General features: G+C 32.8%; 2 protein-coding genes across 2 annotated transcripts; both read right to left on the bottom strand.

Annotated features, from left to right (window-relative positions):
* Positions 1–332: 332 nt before the first annotated feature.
* Positions 333–9,787, bottom strand: LOC111638527. Its single transcript, XM_023384240.1, has 10 exons — positions 9,606–9,787; positions 7,696–8,354; positions 6,231–6,478; positions 6,039–6,156; positions 5,888–5,964; positions 5,729–5,817; positions 2,150–2,395; positions 1,708–1,849; positions 1,063–1,133; positions 333–994 (listed from the first exon to the last, which is right to left on the bottom strand). The coding sequence occupies exons 1-10, from the start codon at positions 9,734–9,736 to the stop codon at positions 835–837; spliced, it is 1,941 nt and encodes a 646-aa protein (XP_023240008.1). The 5' UTR covers positions 9,737–9,787; the 3' UTR covers positions 333–834.
* Positions 9,788–13,766: 3,979 nt separating this feature from the next.
* LOC111638515 lies at positions 13,767–18,300 on the bottom strand. The gene is made up of 9 exons (XM_023384231.1): positions 17,588–18,300; positions 16,405–16,655; positions 16,214–16,331; positions 16,047–16,144; positions 15,908–15,984; positions 15,591–15,827; positions 14,510–14,651; positions 14,365–14,435; positions 13,767–14,293 (listed from the first exon to the last, which is right to left on the bottom strand). The coding sequence occupies exons 1-9, from the start codon at positions 18,291–18,293 to the stop codon at positions 14,122–14,124; spliced, it is 1,872 nt and encodes a 623-aa protein (XP_023239999.1). The 5' UTR covers positions 18,294–18,300; the 3' UTR covers positions 13,767–14,121.
* Between the last annotated feature and the right edge of the window lie 419 nt (positions 18,301–18,719).

The raw sequence follows: 18,719 nt of genomic DNA, 5'->3' as shown, positions 1-18,719 counted from the left end.
ATTTGTAGAATGGCTAAATTTACTTTAATTTTATGAAATTAAAAAGCAAATTTTGAAATTTTTTTCATAAACGATATTCTGAAAAATTTTATACAAGACTTCGTTACGGAGTATTTCAGTTATTTTAATTATTTTTTACAAAATCACTTAACGTTAATAACTTTATAGGAATGTGAGTAATTTATTATTGATTTTTTAAAAGTACACAAAGATTTATCCAGAAGAAACGTTCAAAAATTAAACGTATTGTTCTTTGTACAAACTCAAACAAAACATAAAATAAAAATTGATTGTTATTAATTGATTAGAATTAACTTAACTCTGTTATTCTAGATTAAGTAAATTTAAGTAAAAAGTTAAAAGAAAAGTCAGATCACTGGTTGATTAATAGCACGTCTTAAAGCAGTAACCTCATTCGAGTGATTAAATGTCATTCAATATGTCATGGACATTGTCGTGAACAAAATACAGAAATTATAACAGAAAAGACATAATATCAAATCTTTTTGGAATGTAATAATTCTCATTTAATAAATATAAAAAATATAAATACGACTTTATAAACATAAAACTTTGCAATTACATTAAGTAATGTTAATCAATTTAAAACATATTTTCTCTGCTTGTACAGTACCTACATCGAGCACAGTGTTTACTTTAAATAAATTTATTAATAAAAATGTACAACAATTTTAACCTTCCCACTTAAACTGTCGCTAATTGTTTAAATAGTAGGATGCAAGTAAGCAAAACCGTTACATCTGATACAGATTATTTAAATTAAATTATGCATAAAATCTATGAACAAAATAAAAAAATAAGATATTATTAAAGTTATATTTTAGGTTGTGCAACATTCGTCGATAAAAAGCATTCACTACACTCGTTTAGAGGTACGGCTTTCGGAATCAAGTAAATATTTTCGTCACACCAGAAGATGCCACCGGTTATAATCTGCGGAAATAATCCCGTTCCTTTCCAGTTCTTCAACACTCTAATACAAAACGGAAATGTGAACGTGCAAATAATTGATATAAAAATAGTCAAAAATAACCATAATACCTTTCTCTTATCTGTTTGATTCGTTTCCGTTGAATGCGTATATGAATATGTAAATCCGACAAATAAAGTAACTGCAAACGTACAATAGTCAGATTAATTTATATACACGAAGCCGTAATTAAAGCTTCTCAACTCATAGTGCTCTGTAGATGTCACTTATTATCGGGTACACATAAAAGTTTTGAAAATACGCAAAGAATACGGAAAAGGAATTTGTGAAACAAAATTATAGTTTAAAACCTTCCACTGCAAACGCAAAGCATCACTAGAGAGCATTTGTGGTCAGCTGTAGGTGTGTACGCAACTGTGTCTGCAACTGTGTAAATGATCAACTGTCAAAGTTGTGACCGTGCAAATTTTACACCCGAACAATGGACCACACATTGACATTACTTACATTAGTGAACAGCTTTTGCATATGGCATGTGCATGGCAGAAAAAATATAAGGTTTCGTTGAATTTTTGATTTTTCGTTTCATGCATTTTTCCTGTAGAGAAAGCTGCAAATCTAATTTCGTTTTCTAAAATTTATTTTGTATTCCTTGTACATTTTATATAAAATTTTGGTGACAATCTGTTTACTAGTTTCATCTACAGAGTACTCTAAATAGGAAAACCATAATCACCACTACATATTTTACTTACCTTCGATAATGTTTCGGCAACTTCGACAATATCTAATATACATTTTTTTGCTGATAGAAAACGGATTTGTCGTAAAATTTTAGCATTTGCCATTGCTTTCCATAATGGAGAATATGAAAAATCTAAATTGCTTTGGCTTATTCTGAAAAATTATATGAAACACGTGTTAATGAAGACAAACACTGTATTACTTTTTATGAGGTCTTACAGCGTTATAAAGGTAAGTTACGATCGCGTAGCCTACTAATCTGTCAGGCCCAGATCGAATCCAGGTGAGAATCATTCTAAAATTTTTGGAGTGGTCTCTCATGAGTAGATAGAGTACCATCGCTCACCTCTCGGGCACCCCATTGTGTGCCTAGCAAAACTCATAATATATGTAGAAATAGATTTCTTTGTTTCCACACTGCAGAAATATAAAAAATTAAAATCTTCAACTAACCTGAGATATGTTAGTGACACGGCATTTTGCAGAAAAGTACAAAGGCATTCCATAAACAGTCGATGTTCTGATTTACTTCCAACATTGTGAATGCGAAGACGTTTGATACTACACCGTTTTCCAACTTCAACTAGAAATCCAAAATTCGTGACAGAAGGAAGATTAATTAAAGACAAAGAGCTCAAATTACGTATTTCAGGCATCGCTGACAAATATTCGTCCCAGCGATGTTCGAAAACATTGGAGCTGCCAAAATTAAAAATTTGTAAATCACATATTTTTGTTACATGAGTATATATTTTTAAATCTGAAACGACTACAAAAATCAAGCATGAATGTGTGCTATGTCATTGTTTTTTCAACGTAAATGACAACATTACAATTGCATAATAGAGTAGTCCATAATATCTAAAACGGTCACTTAGAATATGATAAACGGTTTACAAATAAATTCCCTTTAGAGATGTTACTTGTAAATTGCTTAACATATTCTTAAATAACCATTTTTCCTTAAACGCTAAAAGGAACTAAACAGTTTAGAAGTAAATTTTTTCATGTTAAATTAGATGCAATTACTTTAAAACTGTTTAATTCCTTAAGCGAAAACATAATTTCAAAGTTGTGGATAGTCTGACGCGATAACTGAAGAAAATCTCTCCCGCCATCTACTAAACGTAGCATTTTAGTACAACTTAAGAAAAATAATTAAATATTCAAAAAATAAAATCTATTGAAAATATACAAATAAACCTCCAAAAAGTCACTGAAATCTACGTTTATGCCAATACATGGAAACGCAGTGCTATACTAGTAGCGTAGACCTATAAATTTCCACTCTTGTAAGTATGTTTGTCTGACTCTCTTTCTGTAGTCTGATCGGTGTTAGCTAGATAAATGTCGAGACTAGACGTGAAAAGCATAAAAAGCAGTTGGTCCCGATCAATTATATATGGTTCAAAAAGCTTAGCCTGAAGTCACGTAATTTGAAGTGAAAATTTTTCTTAATACGTAGTCACATGAATTACCGCTCTGACTCTGTCGTTATCAAGAGAAGCATAATGCACAGAAGCATGCCACAGTCCAATATAATAATTAAAAATTGTAACCTGAAATTATGAAGACGACAGAATAATTTTGGCTCGTTCCATTTACTGTCATTATTATTACATTGACCGCTATTATGAAAGTCTATTTTTGTAAAGTTTAAAAAACAAATAATCTTATAATCGAGTTGGGTTGATAATAATATTTAATAATAATAATAAGCGCAGAGCACAAACAGTTAGGAGTTAAAGTAGAAATTTGGTACAAAGTTTGAGTACATCACGAGAATGTACACTAAGAAAGGATTTTTGGAAATTCCCCCTTGGGGAAGTGAAAGAAGATTATAGCTGATCTTACCTGTTTTCATTGGGTACAAGAATTAGGTTCTCCTTTTCGAAGACTAATCAGAAAAATTTTTGGACAAGTCTAAAAATACAGTATGTTTTCCACAAAAACTCAAAACACCGCATGTAAAATAGTACAGCAGAAGCCAAGTTCTTTGTGATAAACCTTAATCTAATGATTTTAATTTATGCTATCGTTACTTTTTGCCCGAGCATGAATATTAAACTCTACATTTACCAAGGTATGGAAACGTCACACTTAACACCCTTAGATGCTAGACACATTAAATTTGAATAGTATAAAGATTTGGTGCAGCTATTGCTTTGCGTACTTCTTTTGTAACAAGTCAAATAAAGTCAAAGGAATTATACCTCTACGCGCGACCCTTCGCGAGATAAAAGCCCTTGAAAATTCGCGTACGTCATTTTAGGTCACGTGACACCGCGGTCAAAATGGGACCTACCGCGCGAAAAAAAAATTAGCGCGCGCTCGCGCATACTACGGGGTCGCCGACCCGCTCATTCGCAGGGTAAATTGTGGAAAACAGGCGATCACGTGACCAGTAGAATAATTTTTGGAGAGCTATATCTCGGGAAGGGTCGCGCGTAGGGCTATGGTTCATTAGACATTTATTATTCGCACAGAGAAAGGGTCGCCACCCCTTCATTCGGAGAGTAAATCTTACCGTCCTGATCGCGTCATACGAATCTATGTTTCCACCTATTAAACATCCTATAAATACTTTAAAATAGTTTAATTTGTTTATTTACCTTCGCTCGTAAACCTCGATTTTAAATGAATCCGCCATTTTTTCAATAGATTTTCCTTGAGTTAATACGTCACTGAGTCACGGAATGTTGTACACGTGCAGCGCAAGGTTAATCGAGGCATTTAATAGGGCAAGGCAAGGCATATAATAGTTATTTATACTATTCCGTGGTATAAATAATAAATTCATATCAATAATAAATTCCTATTAAAAATAAAAGTAATTTACTGTTAATTTAAAAACTTCGCTAGGGCGGCTCTAGTGTCCGTATTTCGCATAACGTTACGCGGACAGACTGATGCCCTTTGAATGAGTTATATATATATATATATATGTGTTTCAACAAGAAAAGTAAAAGAAGAGTTAAAAGTGATACCATATAAATGTTTATATAAGTAATTAGGTTAGATTTACCTTAGCCAAAATGGCGACTCGTCTCTGATTCCAGTAAACAAAAGAAAGGAAACAATGGAGACGCACGTTCTAACTTAACCAAACATATTCTAATAATTTGATTGGTAATAATTATGGTAATTTATTAAAATAGGTTAGGTTAGGTAAGCCGCCATTTTTGCTACCTAAGGTAAATTTAACCAGTCATTGTAATACGAAATTGTTCTGGTAATCCGGTTTTTGTGAGTTTTTGTCCAGAACTAAAGACAAACATGTGAGACAGAGGGTTTTCAGGGCTTAAATTTTTGTGTTTAACATTTTTAACATTTGAAGATGAAAACAAATTATTGCAAGTTCCCACGGAAATAAATCGGATGTCGACACTTAAACGTCGACAAGTTAGGAAGATCCGAATACAAGTGTCTCCCGACCCAGAAATGTCCGAGGAGAAGCAGGTAGAAGACATAAGACTATTCCAGCTTCCATAGTCTAGAATGATCGTCGAGTACCGTCATCGGATAGCATATAAGATATATCTGAGTGCAGTAACCTTTGTAAACTCCCAGACTGTTTGAGAGTAGACACTCATAGTGACTACTTTGATCGCCGTTACCGATAGATTTATGTGTTATCCGCATTTAAGCATTTAATTATTTAATTCTTTATGTATGCTCACGTAAATCAGCCTCAGTTATATAATAATCTTCTTTTTTGTTTAACCTGTGAACCTGTCTATCATTGCTCGCATGCACAACTGTTGTCTTTACCAACCCTCTCGCCACTCGACAGAAAGAAAAAGTGGGCGAGTTTTACCAACTCGACGATTAGAAGGCTCGGTCCCCTCGTGTTTATTCTCACAACTATTTCATTGACTTACGTAACTATCCATTTACATTGAAGTATCTTTACCAGACAATGCTTACAATTATTCGACATAGAGAACGAAATACATTATTATATGCCTAATAGAACTGTACAAATCAAATTCTCGATATAACTTTCTTCTAAAACAATAAGAGCAGCCATACCTGGTTGAATGACTCTTGCACCGCTGGCATCCATATATTTCTAGTTTATTTAGCTTACAACACTTCTTTGCTACGATCCATAGTGGAGACTAAAGTTTTAATAATTATTATTATAATTATAAAATATGAAATAATACTCCAAAATCATGTTTTACTAACCGTTTTTTCTTGATTTCTCTCTCTTTCACAACAAATATTCGTTGCCAAGCACGCAGACAAAGCGACACTCTTCAACTCTGTGACAATATTACTTCAGAATAAATATTTATCTAAGTTGTATAGATGAATAGTATGATTTTTGAGAACGAACCTGTAAGATTGCTGATTTCTTTGCATACGTGAAAACACAATCCAATGTGAGTATGCACCATATTTAGTTCTGACAAATGAGGAAAGAACCTGTGCAAACATAGCAACCCTCCATCTGTCTGTAATATGTAAAAAACAGATTATTACTGTTGTATTAAGAATCAAAATTCATACTGAGTAAATTTCCACTCACCGAATTATATTTTGAAGTAGTAATTCTGTTAAGATAAAGATATTTTACTCTGCTGCTACTAAACGCGTGTAAATATCTCCTGTTAACTTCATTGAAATCTGTACAACTGAAGCTGAGGTATAGAGATCCAAGGGCGTTTTCAAACATTGAATATGTAGCGCATTCATCTCGACGAACATTCTTTTGCAGGAAGGACGTTTTTCTTGTTCCCGTGTTTAAAATATTCTGCTTTTCTATCATTTCCGTTACTTCAATTGCAATTAATTACAAAAATAACATTACGTTACATTGAATATTTTTACAAGTTTATGGTAATTAATATTATTAATAAGGTAACTTCGCGGAAAAGACACAAGAAAAAAAATGATACTCTAAGTGTTCTGCACAATCTTTCTACTAAATATAGAGAACAAATGGTCATATATATGCAAATTTTTGTTCAAATAGATGAAGTATTGCAAAAACTTAAGTAGATTATAAAATATTGTGAATTGCAATACAGTAGCGTATAAAAAAATGAGCAAATATTTTCTCGCCCTGTAGCGAGGAAAAAGTAAGAACAATTCGGGATTCAAGAGGCGAAGAATGATTCGTTTGAATTGATAAGATAAAGTAATTATATTTTTTAATAACACTTAACTCTACAACTGTTTAATAACAACGTGAAATGAAATTTAAGTGAATTTTAAGGCAATACAAACTCCTTTTTCTTTGCGCTGTTTCAGTTGATATTCAACTTTATGAAATTAAAAGTCTTTCAAAAGTCTAGTCGAGAAGTTTGCATTCTTTCTACGTAAAAATATAAAAGTGCATTATTACTATTAGAAATACCCCAAATTTCTGCATATACTTGATCTGGAAATAAATAAAGCCATTTTCACAAGAAAAATCCTAATGTAAGATACCCCCTCTAAGCACATCGCTCAGGTGTTGCGTTGCCCTATTTCAATAAATCGAATTGCCTTTACAGTAGAGTAGTTCAGCTGAAAAAAAGGGTTAGACTATTGTTTCACTCAATTTTACAACTTTTTTTCTGAAGTAGTTGAAATTGAGAAATCTTGATTAATCAAGTCTTATATTCATTACTTTATCGTACTATGTTTCAAGTTTTTAAGCATGAGAATCAATCTGCACAGATATCTTCTCCTACACAGATGTTTCCTGAACGAACGCCCCGTTAAAACAGAATTTGGTTTAAAAAACCAAGATAAATGATGTACTTGCATTTAAATTTATTAGCAATGTCCCCAATAGCGTAGTGATTAAAAGCCGTGAACACTGGTTCAGCGCCTTTATTCACTAGTTAGCTGGTTCGATGCTCAGCAAAAAACTGGTTAGGTAGCGTTCTCTTAAATTTCTCGCAATAGAAAAACTATAGAGGGGTCCTCTTTTAATCCAATGAATAACTTTCCATTGTTCTGTCTATGAAATTAATTAAAAATAAAGTTTCATTACATTATCTTACCTAATTCGTGTTGTATCTCTGGTGCAATCCACATATTACTGAAAGATTTAACATTCGTCCACGGCTCAAACAAATATTCCAGAAAAGGACGATTATTGTTATATTTGCATAAAACTGGTGAAATTTGACTCGTCTTGATCGAGATATTTTCTTGAGTCATGATAAAATATTTCAATTTCTGTAGACGAATTTTTGTCTTATGCACGCTTGGTTCAGTAGATGCGTAAAAATCTGAGTCACTCTGATAGATTATTTGGTGAATATGAATATATTCTAAATATTTTGAAATAACGGCTAAAAATACATGAAGAAATCTCAAATGAATGCAATTTCTCGGAAACGATATAAACAATTTCTTTAGTCTACTAAATTTGTATGATAGATCTTCATAGAAATTACTTTCATATGGACAAAATGATGTTAATTGTAATCTTAGTTCTTGCAAATTTGAAAATTTTGATAACACTGAGCACAATGGGTGAAATTCAATATGTTCACTTTTAATACGAAGAGAGTAGAGGTTTCTGAATACTTCTCTATACTCGTATTCATTTATATAGACATACCACTCACTAAAGTTGTTGACATCTAGATGTTCTCTGTTCTTCCTGTATTGTACGCAAAATAATTTTAAATGTGTTTTCGTTTCTTGAGAAATGCTGAAATTAAATAAAATACTTTATCGTAACCATAATTATTATATCTAAAATTTTGAATACAATTTACTAATAATGTATACGGTGGCCATAATTGAAGTTTCTCTATTAAAAGCTTTTTGCAGCTGTAACCAATAAGCGAATTGACCGTAAAAGTTGTATACAGACTTGGATGTAAGAAAAATGTGTAAAGAGCAAAAAAGGAACAATGAATGTGTTAAAATTATAAAAACAAATTTAGTTCAAAAACTTCAACTAAGAGGCGCAATAATGGGATAAACACTAAACAAAACAATCAAACAAACAAAGACATTTGAATTTTATAAATGAAAAATCAACGTATTAAATACATTTTGATTTTTAATTTGACATTTTCTATTATCATAAAATGGATTTTTTGTGGAATTTGTAGTTTGTACAATAATAAAGGAGATAAAAATAAATCTCGACGTGTGATATGCCTGTAAATAAACACTGAAAAAATCGTACCCGATGAAATAACAATTTAATATTAAGCAGTACAATACAGTTACAATACGGTTTGCCGGATAATTAATAATTAATAGCGTGTTCTGTATGAACTATAAATTCGTTTTAATAGTACAGTAGAACCTCGATTATCCGCCCCCCGATCAACCGACCCCTCCGTTAACCGACCGTCCTAGTCGGCAAATTTCAAATGTCCGCTAGTGATGTGGCGTTACAATATTTGGCTATGTCTTGGCTACTTTAATATTATTTTTACTTGTTTTAGCTGGCAACACTCATTCGACCATGAAAGGGAGCCAATATTTAAACGAGGCTTAATTTTCTAATTTTTAACGATACAATAGCGACGATTATTATTTTAAAAATTTTTGTTATGCTTAACATCGATGAAAATTCAACGCGAAGTAGGTTAATAGCGATATACTAATATACTAATATACTAATTACATGGGATATAATAATATACTACACTAATAATGGATTTTTTCATACTTTTCAATTATCCGACCAACCCCAGTCCCCAATTAGGGCGGATAATCGAGGTTCTACTGTAATCCAATGTGTCTTCCGAAAGTGAATATAACGATGTCGCTTTTTATAGATTAGAATTTATTTATTTCGAGATAAGTATTTCTGCGTTTATACAACGCGGCATCGTAAATTAAGATTGGAAAATCGAAATCGAAACCGAAACCGAAAATAAATGCTTCAATCAATCTTATTCGTTGATTCATATAAAATTAGAATGCGATAAATTTAACTTACTTGAGTGAATGTACCACATCTCTGAACTTCCTGTTTACATTCTGAATACACACCAAGTTTGACACCGATAAATAATTGAAAATCTTCGATAAAACATTACTGGGTAAATCCTCAATTGTAACTTCGGCCATCTCGGTATAGCAGACGTGTTCCACCCTACACGAGATGTTGTATACTATGATATCGACAATCACGCTGTTTGTTAAAATACTGACGATTGCACAATCTTGTGACAATTATTATAGCGACGTTTTCTATGACGTTAGGTCTGAGTCATTCGATATCACGCAACGATAGCGCAATACTTTTCTCAAATAAAAAAAAATCTTCGTGTCGTGAGAAATATATAGAACGACAGAATTTAATTTATTATTGTTTTATGTAAATTTATAGAATTTGCCAATTTTAATTTTAAAAAAATGCTGGAGTGAAATGTACTGGTAAGAGAAAATAACGCAACCTTTCAGTGATTTATTAATTAAGGAAAACTCGTGTCCGAAGGATTTTCGATGAAAAATTAACCTCTGTTTATGTGTATAGACTCTCTTCGGAGAGCCTGTTGATTAAGCGCACCCACTAAAATCGGTGAATGGTGTTATTCACTTGACCAGTGATAAGCAACATTGATTTTCTTTTGTAAGATTTCACTTTCATAACCGGTGTGGTAGTCGAGTCGAGTGAATTAAATCGTTCAATATTGTTAGTTGGTAGCAGTTTTTTTACTGAAAAACGGTCCGGCGTAATATTACGATTTTCTTCTTGTGTTTAACGCCTAAGAAGATCAATTTCCTTTAGAAGTTTACTCGATAAGCATCCGCTTTGGATATCGTCCACTGGTTGTGTTGCCCTATACTATCAATGATACTCAGAACTATAGTGTAACGTCAAATCTCAGTTTTCGAATGACCATTTAATTAATAGCCTATAATAAAATCATCGTGAGGACAACTGCACATCCTGCACAGCCTATGAATATGGTATCGAGTGTGCCAATTCAGTAATTACACACTACGGCCGTTTCTAGCACGTAATCAAAATCCACCATAGTTTAGCCAAATAAAGCTTGTTTCTGTGTTGTAAGCGTGTTCGGAAACAACAAAGTACAGATAAAAGCAATTTCTATAGTAACGTACTTCTTTACCGAAAAAAGTTATTTTTTCACATTTACCCACCTATTTCTATAAATTTTGTAAAGAAAAATGTGTTCCATTTTTCATTTCTGACTGTAAATATAAAACAGCCTCGTGTGTTTTATGCAGTGGCTATTATTTTAAAATACTTCGAGGAGCACGTGCCCTTTTAACAGGAACCCATGATTTATTTTTTTATAACTAACACCTTGATCCCGAAATCATTTCTTTATGTTCATTCTAAAAGTAATGAAATACTATTCAAGTATTTGAAGGTAAAATGAATAACATACACTTCTTTCCTAGGGCATTATTTCATTTCGGGAATGGTTTGCTTTGACGGGATCGGCAACGCAACAAACAAGCGATCCGATAGGATGTCAGAAAGATATTCCCTGACTTCCTATCGAAAACTTTCCGCTATTTTTGTGTTATATTACGTTCGCACACAATCCATGACTCGCGTCGATCTCGATTTACCTACAATCTGGATTGTGGCTGTCGCCAGACGAACGTCGAGTTGTTCGCACAGTCAGTGATGTCAGTCCGCTCGAGAAGAACCCGGCTATTACACGCGATAATAAACCTGACATAACTAGGCGGTAAGTTAAGAACAACAACAAAGAAAATAGAAGTTTTGATTAGAAATAAATACTTTTTCTTGCCATATATTTAATAATAGACAGATGCCATCGTCACTCCAAATGTTTTTTTTTTAATTCTGACGATAGCACAACACGTGTTCCGCGACCATCTTATATTTTCTCGCGCGCGTGGGATTGCGGGATCTCTCTTATAACTGGATCTAGTTTCGCGAACTCTGTCGAGTCGATCGCGATTGAACCTCGTTTCAGTCGAGAGTGAAATGGTCCAGAGAGGTCGAACCACGGCATAATCGCCGAGCTTGGTCACAATCTATATCGAAATGCTCGGTGCGAATGGGGTATTACGGACGTGTAGTGTAAAACTGTCAATCCTTTGTTAAAGCCAGTAACAACTACCACTGTTCAGTGGTTTCATTCATTCGGCCGTCGATGGGCATTTGAGAAAATAAAAAAAAATTCGATACAAAAGCAAATCTGATGTCAAAGACCGTAATTACTGTACTTCAAAAAATCATCATCAGCAAAAAAAACTGTAAAAGATCTTCTAAAGAATACGTCCATATTTATATCGTTTTTAAACGGAACACTTGTGTGTTTAAATATATAGTCAAAAAATTAAGTGATTTTATTTAACACTTTTTATTCTTTGTTCCCGATAGTATATTGCTATTGGAATTGAAAATATTTCATTATTTGGTCTGACGATCGTGTAAGAAAACAATCTGCATAGCTACGTACCGGGAATCGTCTCCTTCTCTCCAGAAAAATAAAATTTTTTATTATCAAGTAGCTTCTTTCTAATGTAAAAATCCGCTTACCTTATAAAGTATTATTCCAATTGAATATCTGTAATTTTGTAAAAATTCATAAAATAACACTTAATCTTGAAAATAATTTCATCTAATCCGTTAAGAGAACGGCCAAAAAACGTCAAATATTTTACAAAATTACGTTCTTCCTTGACCTAAAATTTTACTCTCTAACAATTGCTCTCTACCCCTGAAACACGCAGAGTAAGATACGCGACCCCAAATACTTTTATCTATATTATAATTTAACCTTTTTCAGACTCAGACACTTCCTCTATAGTGGTCAATGGGAACCACTGACTTACCCCTTTAAGTAGGTAACGTGTTTTATGAATGTTCACTAACACTTTACAATTCATTCTTATTACAGATGTAAGTGAACGTTATTAAATAATTACAGTCGATTCTTTTTAATATCAACACTTGAAGGTATCAAAAATATTTCATCTAATCTATTTTATATAAATTAATATTATTTTATTTGAATCAAATTACAAATGACAAAAAATTCGTAAACATTTTTACAGAAATAAATAAATAAATAAAATATTCTGACAACTGAATTTTTGGTTGTGCAGCATTCTTAGACATAACATTGCATTTAGAAATGTTGTCACGCAATCGTAAAAAAGGCACTTAACGTTTTCAAAAGGTGAAAATAATGATGCAATTTACAATTCTATAATTACTCAATAATTCGAGAATTCAATTCTGTAATCATCTAAAGTGAAGTGCAAAAGATTATAACGTAACTCATCAAAATAGCATCCCTGTTAAAAAATGAAACCGTTGGTACATACGTGTATAGCCATGTAAAATTTTTTTAGAAAATGAAGCAGCGAAAATGTGTACTTTAACAACTATTTCTGTCGATTTTTATAAAAAATTTCTAAATAAATCTCTTGTAAATAGTAATTCCGCAATTTTATCGTTTCAATCAGTTTTGATCCTGATTAAAATGCAGTTTTTCTGTTTGGAGGAATATAAAAAACCAAAGGAGTATTCTTTTTCCTGGCAATAATACATCTGTGCAAGTTTTAACCTGAATACAGATGATTATAAAATACATTTTATGATAAATTAGAACATTCTAGACACATGAAACTGTAGACGTGTTACTAAAACCACTGAACATTAGTTGCTGGTTGACGTCTCTCCAATGGGTAGCAGCCACGTAAAGTGTGATGACGTAATTTAATACGAATACCTTTGCAAACAAAATGATTTCGTGTCCATAATATCGATGAATTGAAAATTATTATTATTATTTTATCCAAAAATCCAATATGTGTTTTCTATGCTGATTCGGAGAAATCTTGAAATATTAAAATCCTATTTATTCCTTTTCCAGATTATTATTATTTTTGAAGCGAGAAGATTTTAATTCTAATGTTAAACAGAACTTTTTTCGAGAAATAAATAAATTTGCTTTCAAGTTTAGAAAAATTCATATTCATATCACATATGTTATTGTTTTCGTGGCAAAAATGTACGAAACATGTTGTCTTATTAATTGGTATTTAAGAACAGTTTTTAAAAAATAGTGTTATTCAAACGTGTGAATAAGACGACGATGAACCATCATTCTTACCTAACAATGACAAACAGCCTCGTCTTTTTTATTACTTTATCTCGCTTTTAATTATTATTATTATTATTCTTTCACTGCATTTAAAGAAGTACGTTTTCTCTCTCTCTCTCAATGTCTCTGTAGAAAAAATAATTTGTCTAATATGAACCAAATTTTGGCTTTACCTAGTAGTTTTTTTTACGGTGAGCTCTGAATATAAACTGTTTATGATTACACTGTATTTAGCATCCGTATCCGTATGATCCATACCGTGTAAAGAAATTAACTCGGTGGCTCAAAAACACTTAAAGTGACTCCAGCACTTTGAACTTTACGACCGGAACCACATAAAATACCACCTAGTGCCTTCTTTTTTCAATATTAATAATATTCTGGATTTAACTAACAACTCGACATTAGTTTGTGTTTTGGGTAACTATTATTAGTGAATGTAAAACACTTTCGACATTCATTCTGCAACTTCAATAAAAGATTTATGTCGTCATCGACCCATTTGTATCCACTTCGATTAATGTCTACGTCTATTCCACTCTTCTCTTTTCTCTTTACGGCCCTACAAAACATTCTTTAAGTTAATTTTCTGTTAGCAATTTAAGTTTATAATGAAAAAAAACGGAAGTTTACCAAGATAAAATTCTTCTGTACTTTTGAATTTTAACAGGTGCATGAATATGAAAAACGTAAAAACTAGAGAGCTATAAAGTGATTTATTGTTAAATTAAACTTATTCAAATGTTATGATCCACTGGTTAATAAGTTTTTAACATACCTCTGTCAATGCTTCCACAATTTCACCACCCTGTACAGTTGTTTTCCTATTTGACAGAACACGTAACTCTTGTAACCTTTTTGCTTTGCTCAACGCTTGCCACAGTCGCGAGTCTGATAAATCGATATCACTTTGACCGAGTCTAAATAGTGTTAAATAGCAGTAAAAGAATTTTAAAAATAAAATAGACAACAGAACAATTCGGAACAAAAGTAAAATTGATTAATTTGATTGGAACCGTTAGAAAACACTTCCATTCATTAATTAACATTTAAAAGTATAAAATGACACCTTGGCCTAGTAAGACATCGGCCTACTACTTTGGAATTACTAGAATCGTATTTGAATAAACAATTTCTCGGGAATTTCTCATGAGCGACCTTTCTAGAAAAATTACAATCCCTCACTAATCGGCCACCATATTCTTCAACTAACCGAATCCGCGATGAGTACGGAAAAGAGGCCTCATTGTATCCACAAGATAAAGAGTTTCGAGTAAAATCTTCTTGGTGTTGCTCGCATGCATTTTATTCCGGGTGCTCAGAACAGTAGAATAATTCTTAATCCTCTCGTATGTTATGTAAATCCTTTTAACCAGCTTCAAAATAAAATAATGTTTTTCAAATTGAATTGGATATACAACGAACAGGAAACCATCGTTTTTCGTATTATTACTGCTACACAGCAGTGAGTGGAGGATAAACGCAAAATACGTGCTATTGGTTTACGCTTCACTAACGTGCTGACTACGATCAGTTTTCTGGGTTTTTTCATATTTATAACACCTAACTAAGGATAATGCCCACCTCCTAAAACACTTTCTCTCCCCAGAAACGAGTTTGTCACTGTGCTTCTACACATTAATTCATACCCCACATCCATATTGGTGTAATCTGTATCGATTAAGTCTCCGATTATAAGCAAAATTGTGTGTCCATTATGTTTTCAGCCTTCTATGCACTATCAGCAACTAATGCGGTAATTAATATCAGTAATTAATTGTATTAATTCATAATAACGAATCGAATAAATGCCCAGCCTTTAAACTTTAAACATTAAAACTTTCTAATATTAAAAATACCTGAAATGCACCAAATTTGGTGCCGTCATTAAAAAGCAGAAGAGGGATTCCAAGTAATTACATTTTCCCAGATTATGAATCCGTAAACTTTTGATATTTAGGCAATTAACTGCGATATCCTTCAGGAAACGAGCTGCTCTTATTTGAGGAATATTCACTAATGTTAAAGACGTCAATCTGCCCATCTTGGATAAAGCCGACAGATGTGTATCCCAGCACAATTCTGAATTTTCATGGCTGAAAAATCCAAAAAGTAAACGTGATATATATGATTTACGTATGAAATAAACATTAAAATAATTCTAAATACGACACACCTTTTGCATACACCGCACCCATAAATCTCTAATTCGGACAGTTGATGACATTTCTTGGCGATGGACACGAGCAGTGACTAAACACACAACCAATAAGAATATGATATTCAAGTATTCTCAGCAAGAATTAAATACTTACATCACTACTAGAGGATTTAACGGTGATATTATTCCTAGTTTTCGAAATACAGCACTTGCTAACTTCCGAACAGGCGGGTAACGCGAGGCGTTGCAATCCTGAAAAAAGCCTCATTATAACCACAATGTAATAATCGCGTAATTATATGCATAAAAACGAAGACAAACCTCTTAATTTACTGATTCCATTGAATAAGTGACGACATAATCCAATATGGCAGCTGATTAGATTTAATTCTTTTATAAGAAAACAAGAGGCGAGTAATTTATTAAATCTATTGACTATCTGAAAAATTTCAAATAGAAAGAATTAACTTGAAATATTGACGACAATTCGGTTAAAATTAATCACGACTAACCAATTTATCTCTAGTAAAATTCACTTTGTTGAAGCAAAGATATTGCAAACTTTTAGTGGCGAATTTCAGGAAATTTTCTAAATCTTCATTTTCGAATTTAGAATCTCTGTAACTGACGTATTTCGCTTCCGAATGTTCCTCGACTATTCCATATTTCATGCCTTCGTCGATGAAATAATTCGAATCAGCCGAACATAAATTATTCAGGAAACTTGAACGTAAAATGTTTTCCTCCTTTTTCTTTTGTACAGCTGCAATATTTTGAAAACTACAGAATTAAATTTTATAAAATAATTTATTTATCATTCTTGTCACAAGTTTTCAGAAAATAATATACAGCGATAACAAAGTTATTCAACTGCTACATTATAAACTTTCTAATGCGCATTCACCGGTGGCCAAAGAGATAAAACCAGTGACACCACAGGTAGTTGATTGCGGGTTCGCACCTCATCAAACAGACTGGCTTTGTGAAATCTTCCTTTTTTGAAGAAAACCAGAAAACTGGACGTGGCAAATGTTAGATACGGGAAGCGTGTCAAAGGTTTAGATACGGCCGCGAATCATTGTGCTGTATATCAAGCGAGATTTAAAAAAGTCTCTTTCTAAACTCCAAATTATAACAGAGTGTTGTTGCGATGCGATGTAGAAGTTATAATTTTAAAAAATTAGCTGGCAAGCATTGGTTGGGTAAATTTAAGGAAATACATCAACACATCACATGGACGATCTTCCACGGAATCAGCTGGAAGAAATTTTCTCCAAGAAACTGTTTTATTTTTATGTGAAACACGCGAAAAAAACCCGAAAAACTCCACGAAACGAGGAGGGAACCAATGACAAGTTCGCAGGGTTAATTGCTTCGGTGATTTAGTGGAAAATACTATTATTCCAATATAAGTTCCGTGGTATATAGCTTTCTTTCATATTATATGATTTTTAAATTACGTAAATTTTTTCACCCTGATAGTAGTAAGAAATTCCATTTTTGCCGGCACCGATCGCGCATCTAACTAGATCTACAATACGAGTGGATGAGGAGGCTTGCGGCATATCGGGTCAAACCACGTACAAAAGTTTTTAGCTGATCTAAATTATAATTTAGCTGATTTGACGGCTTTACCATACTCATTTATCTTAAATTCTACCTTGGAATAGTTTGAGATAATGATGTTTGACTTACCAAATCTGTCCGCGATTTCAGGCGCCATCCAGTAATCATTCAAAGGAACGTCTTGCATTCGCCCTTCCAGAATCCATTTCAATAAGGTGTAATCATTCTCCATTTTCATTTTATTCGTGTAATCGTCATCGGTATAATTATCTTCGGTTAAGATGATGCTAACCAATTTATTTAAGTTTAGTTTCCAATAAAACGTTGCATTACTCAGAACTGGCAAATAGAATCTTGAATCATCTTTGTTTTCAAGAAGATAATTCACCAGATGAATGTGGATATATTCTATATTTGGGAGGTATAACAACAATAGATGCAAGAAACAATAACTACAGTAAGAATTATCAATTGATATCTGCATTTTACTTAATTTTTTCAGCGGATTTCGGTCCAGTTTTTCTGCCATCAATAAAAGTTTGGAGTTTATAAGATCCTTGTTTAATGTGTAGTCATATCTTTCTTCAGTTTTCAGTAAAAGCGTTTGATGCGTGGTTAAAATCAGCTCTTGCAGATGAGGAAGTCTGATTAAAATATCAATCACTAAGTCATATTCCAGTTCTGTGTTCACTATACGGAGTGATTGAACGTATTTAAATCTTATCACGCATTTTAACCACACGTCATCGGGTATCTCGTCCGAACAATTGCTGACGTCTAAAATTTGAATGTCTTTCGAATGATTTACGAAGAACAGTTCCAAGCATCTCTTCATTAGAAACGAATCACTGCAAGAAATATAAGAGAAACGTTAATTTTCTTGTATTTAATTCATACGCACTTTATTTACTGAACAACAAATAATCACATTTTAGCTACATTTAAGACTATTTAAATGTACACTATACATTGGCTGATTTTTAAAACCCTTTCCATTGTGTGGGTTTCAGAAAGGATTGGATTACCTGTATAGGGAAACGCGACACGTGGGCGATCTTCCAAAGGGAATGTTTTCTGAGATTGACTTTATAAAGAAAACTAATTTCTATTTTGGCATTACCGACGTGATGAAAACTCGGTAAACTTCGTGCGGCCAGCGCATTGGCGATGCGCGAACCCACGCGCAACTACCGGTGCTCAGTGGTATTCTGAACTCGGCCACTCGTCGGACACAAACAGGGCTTCTTAGAAAGCCTATTAC

Source organism: Centruroides sculpturatus, unplaced genomic scaffold (genome assembly GCF_000671375.1).
Source record: "Centruroides sculpturatus isolate CEXI.00-Female unplaced genomic scaffold, Cexi_2.0 scaffold1152, whole genome shotgun sequence".
NCBI lineage: Eukaryota > Metazoa > Arthropoda > Arachnida > Scorpiones > Buthidae > Centruroides > Centruroides sculpturatus.
This window is presented reverse-complemented; position numbering and strand designations above follow the sequence as displayed.

Bases quoted from the DNA above. Each gene is read 5' to 3' on its own strand.
- LOC111638515 (XM_023384231.1), bottom strand. From the start codon at position 18,293: ATGAAGAGATGCTTGGAACTGTTCTTCGTAAATCATTCGAAAGACATT. The intron at 16,656-17,587 runs GTAAGTCAAACA...AAAATATTGCAG, and splicing joins TGAAATCGCGGACAGATTTG to CTGTACAAAAGAAAAAGGAG. The intron at 14,294-14,364 runs GTAAACTTCCGT...AATGTTTTGTAG, and splicing joins TACAGAAGAATTTTATCTTG to GGCCGTAAAGAGAAAAGAGA.
- LOC111638527 (XM_023384240.1), bottom strand. From the start codon at position 9,736: ATGGCCGAAGTTACAATTGAGGATTTACCCAGTAATGTTTTATCGAAG. The intron at 5,818-5,887 runs GTTAGTAAAACA...TTAAAACTTTAG, and splicing joins AGAGAAATCAAGAAAAAACG to TCTCCACTATGGATCGTAGC. The intron at 1,850-2,149 runs GTTAGTTGAAGA...ATAATTTTTCAG, and splicing joins GTGTCACTAACATATCTCAG to AATAAGCCAAAGCAATTTAG.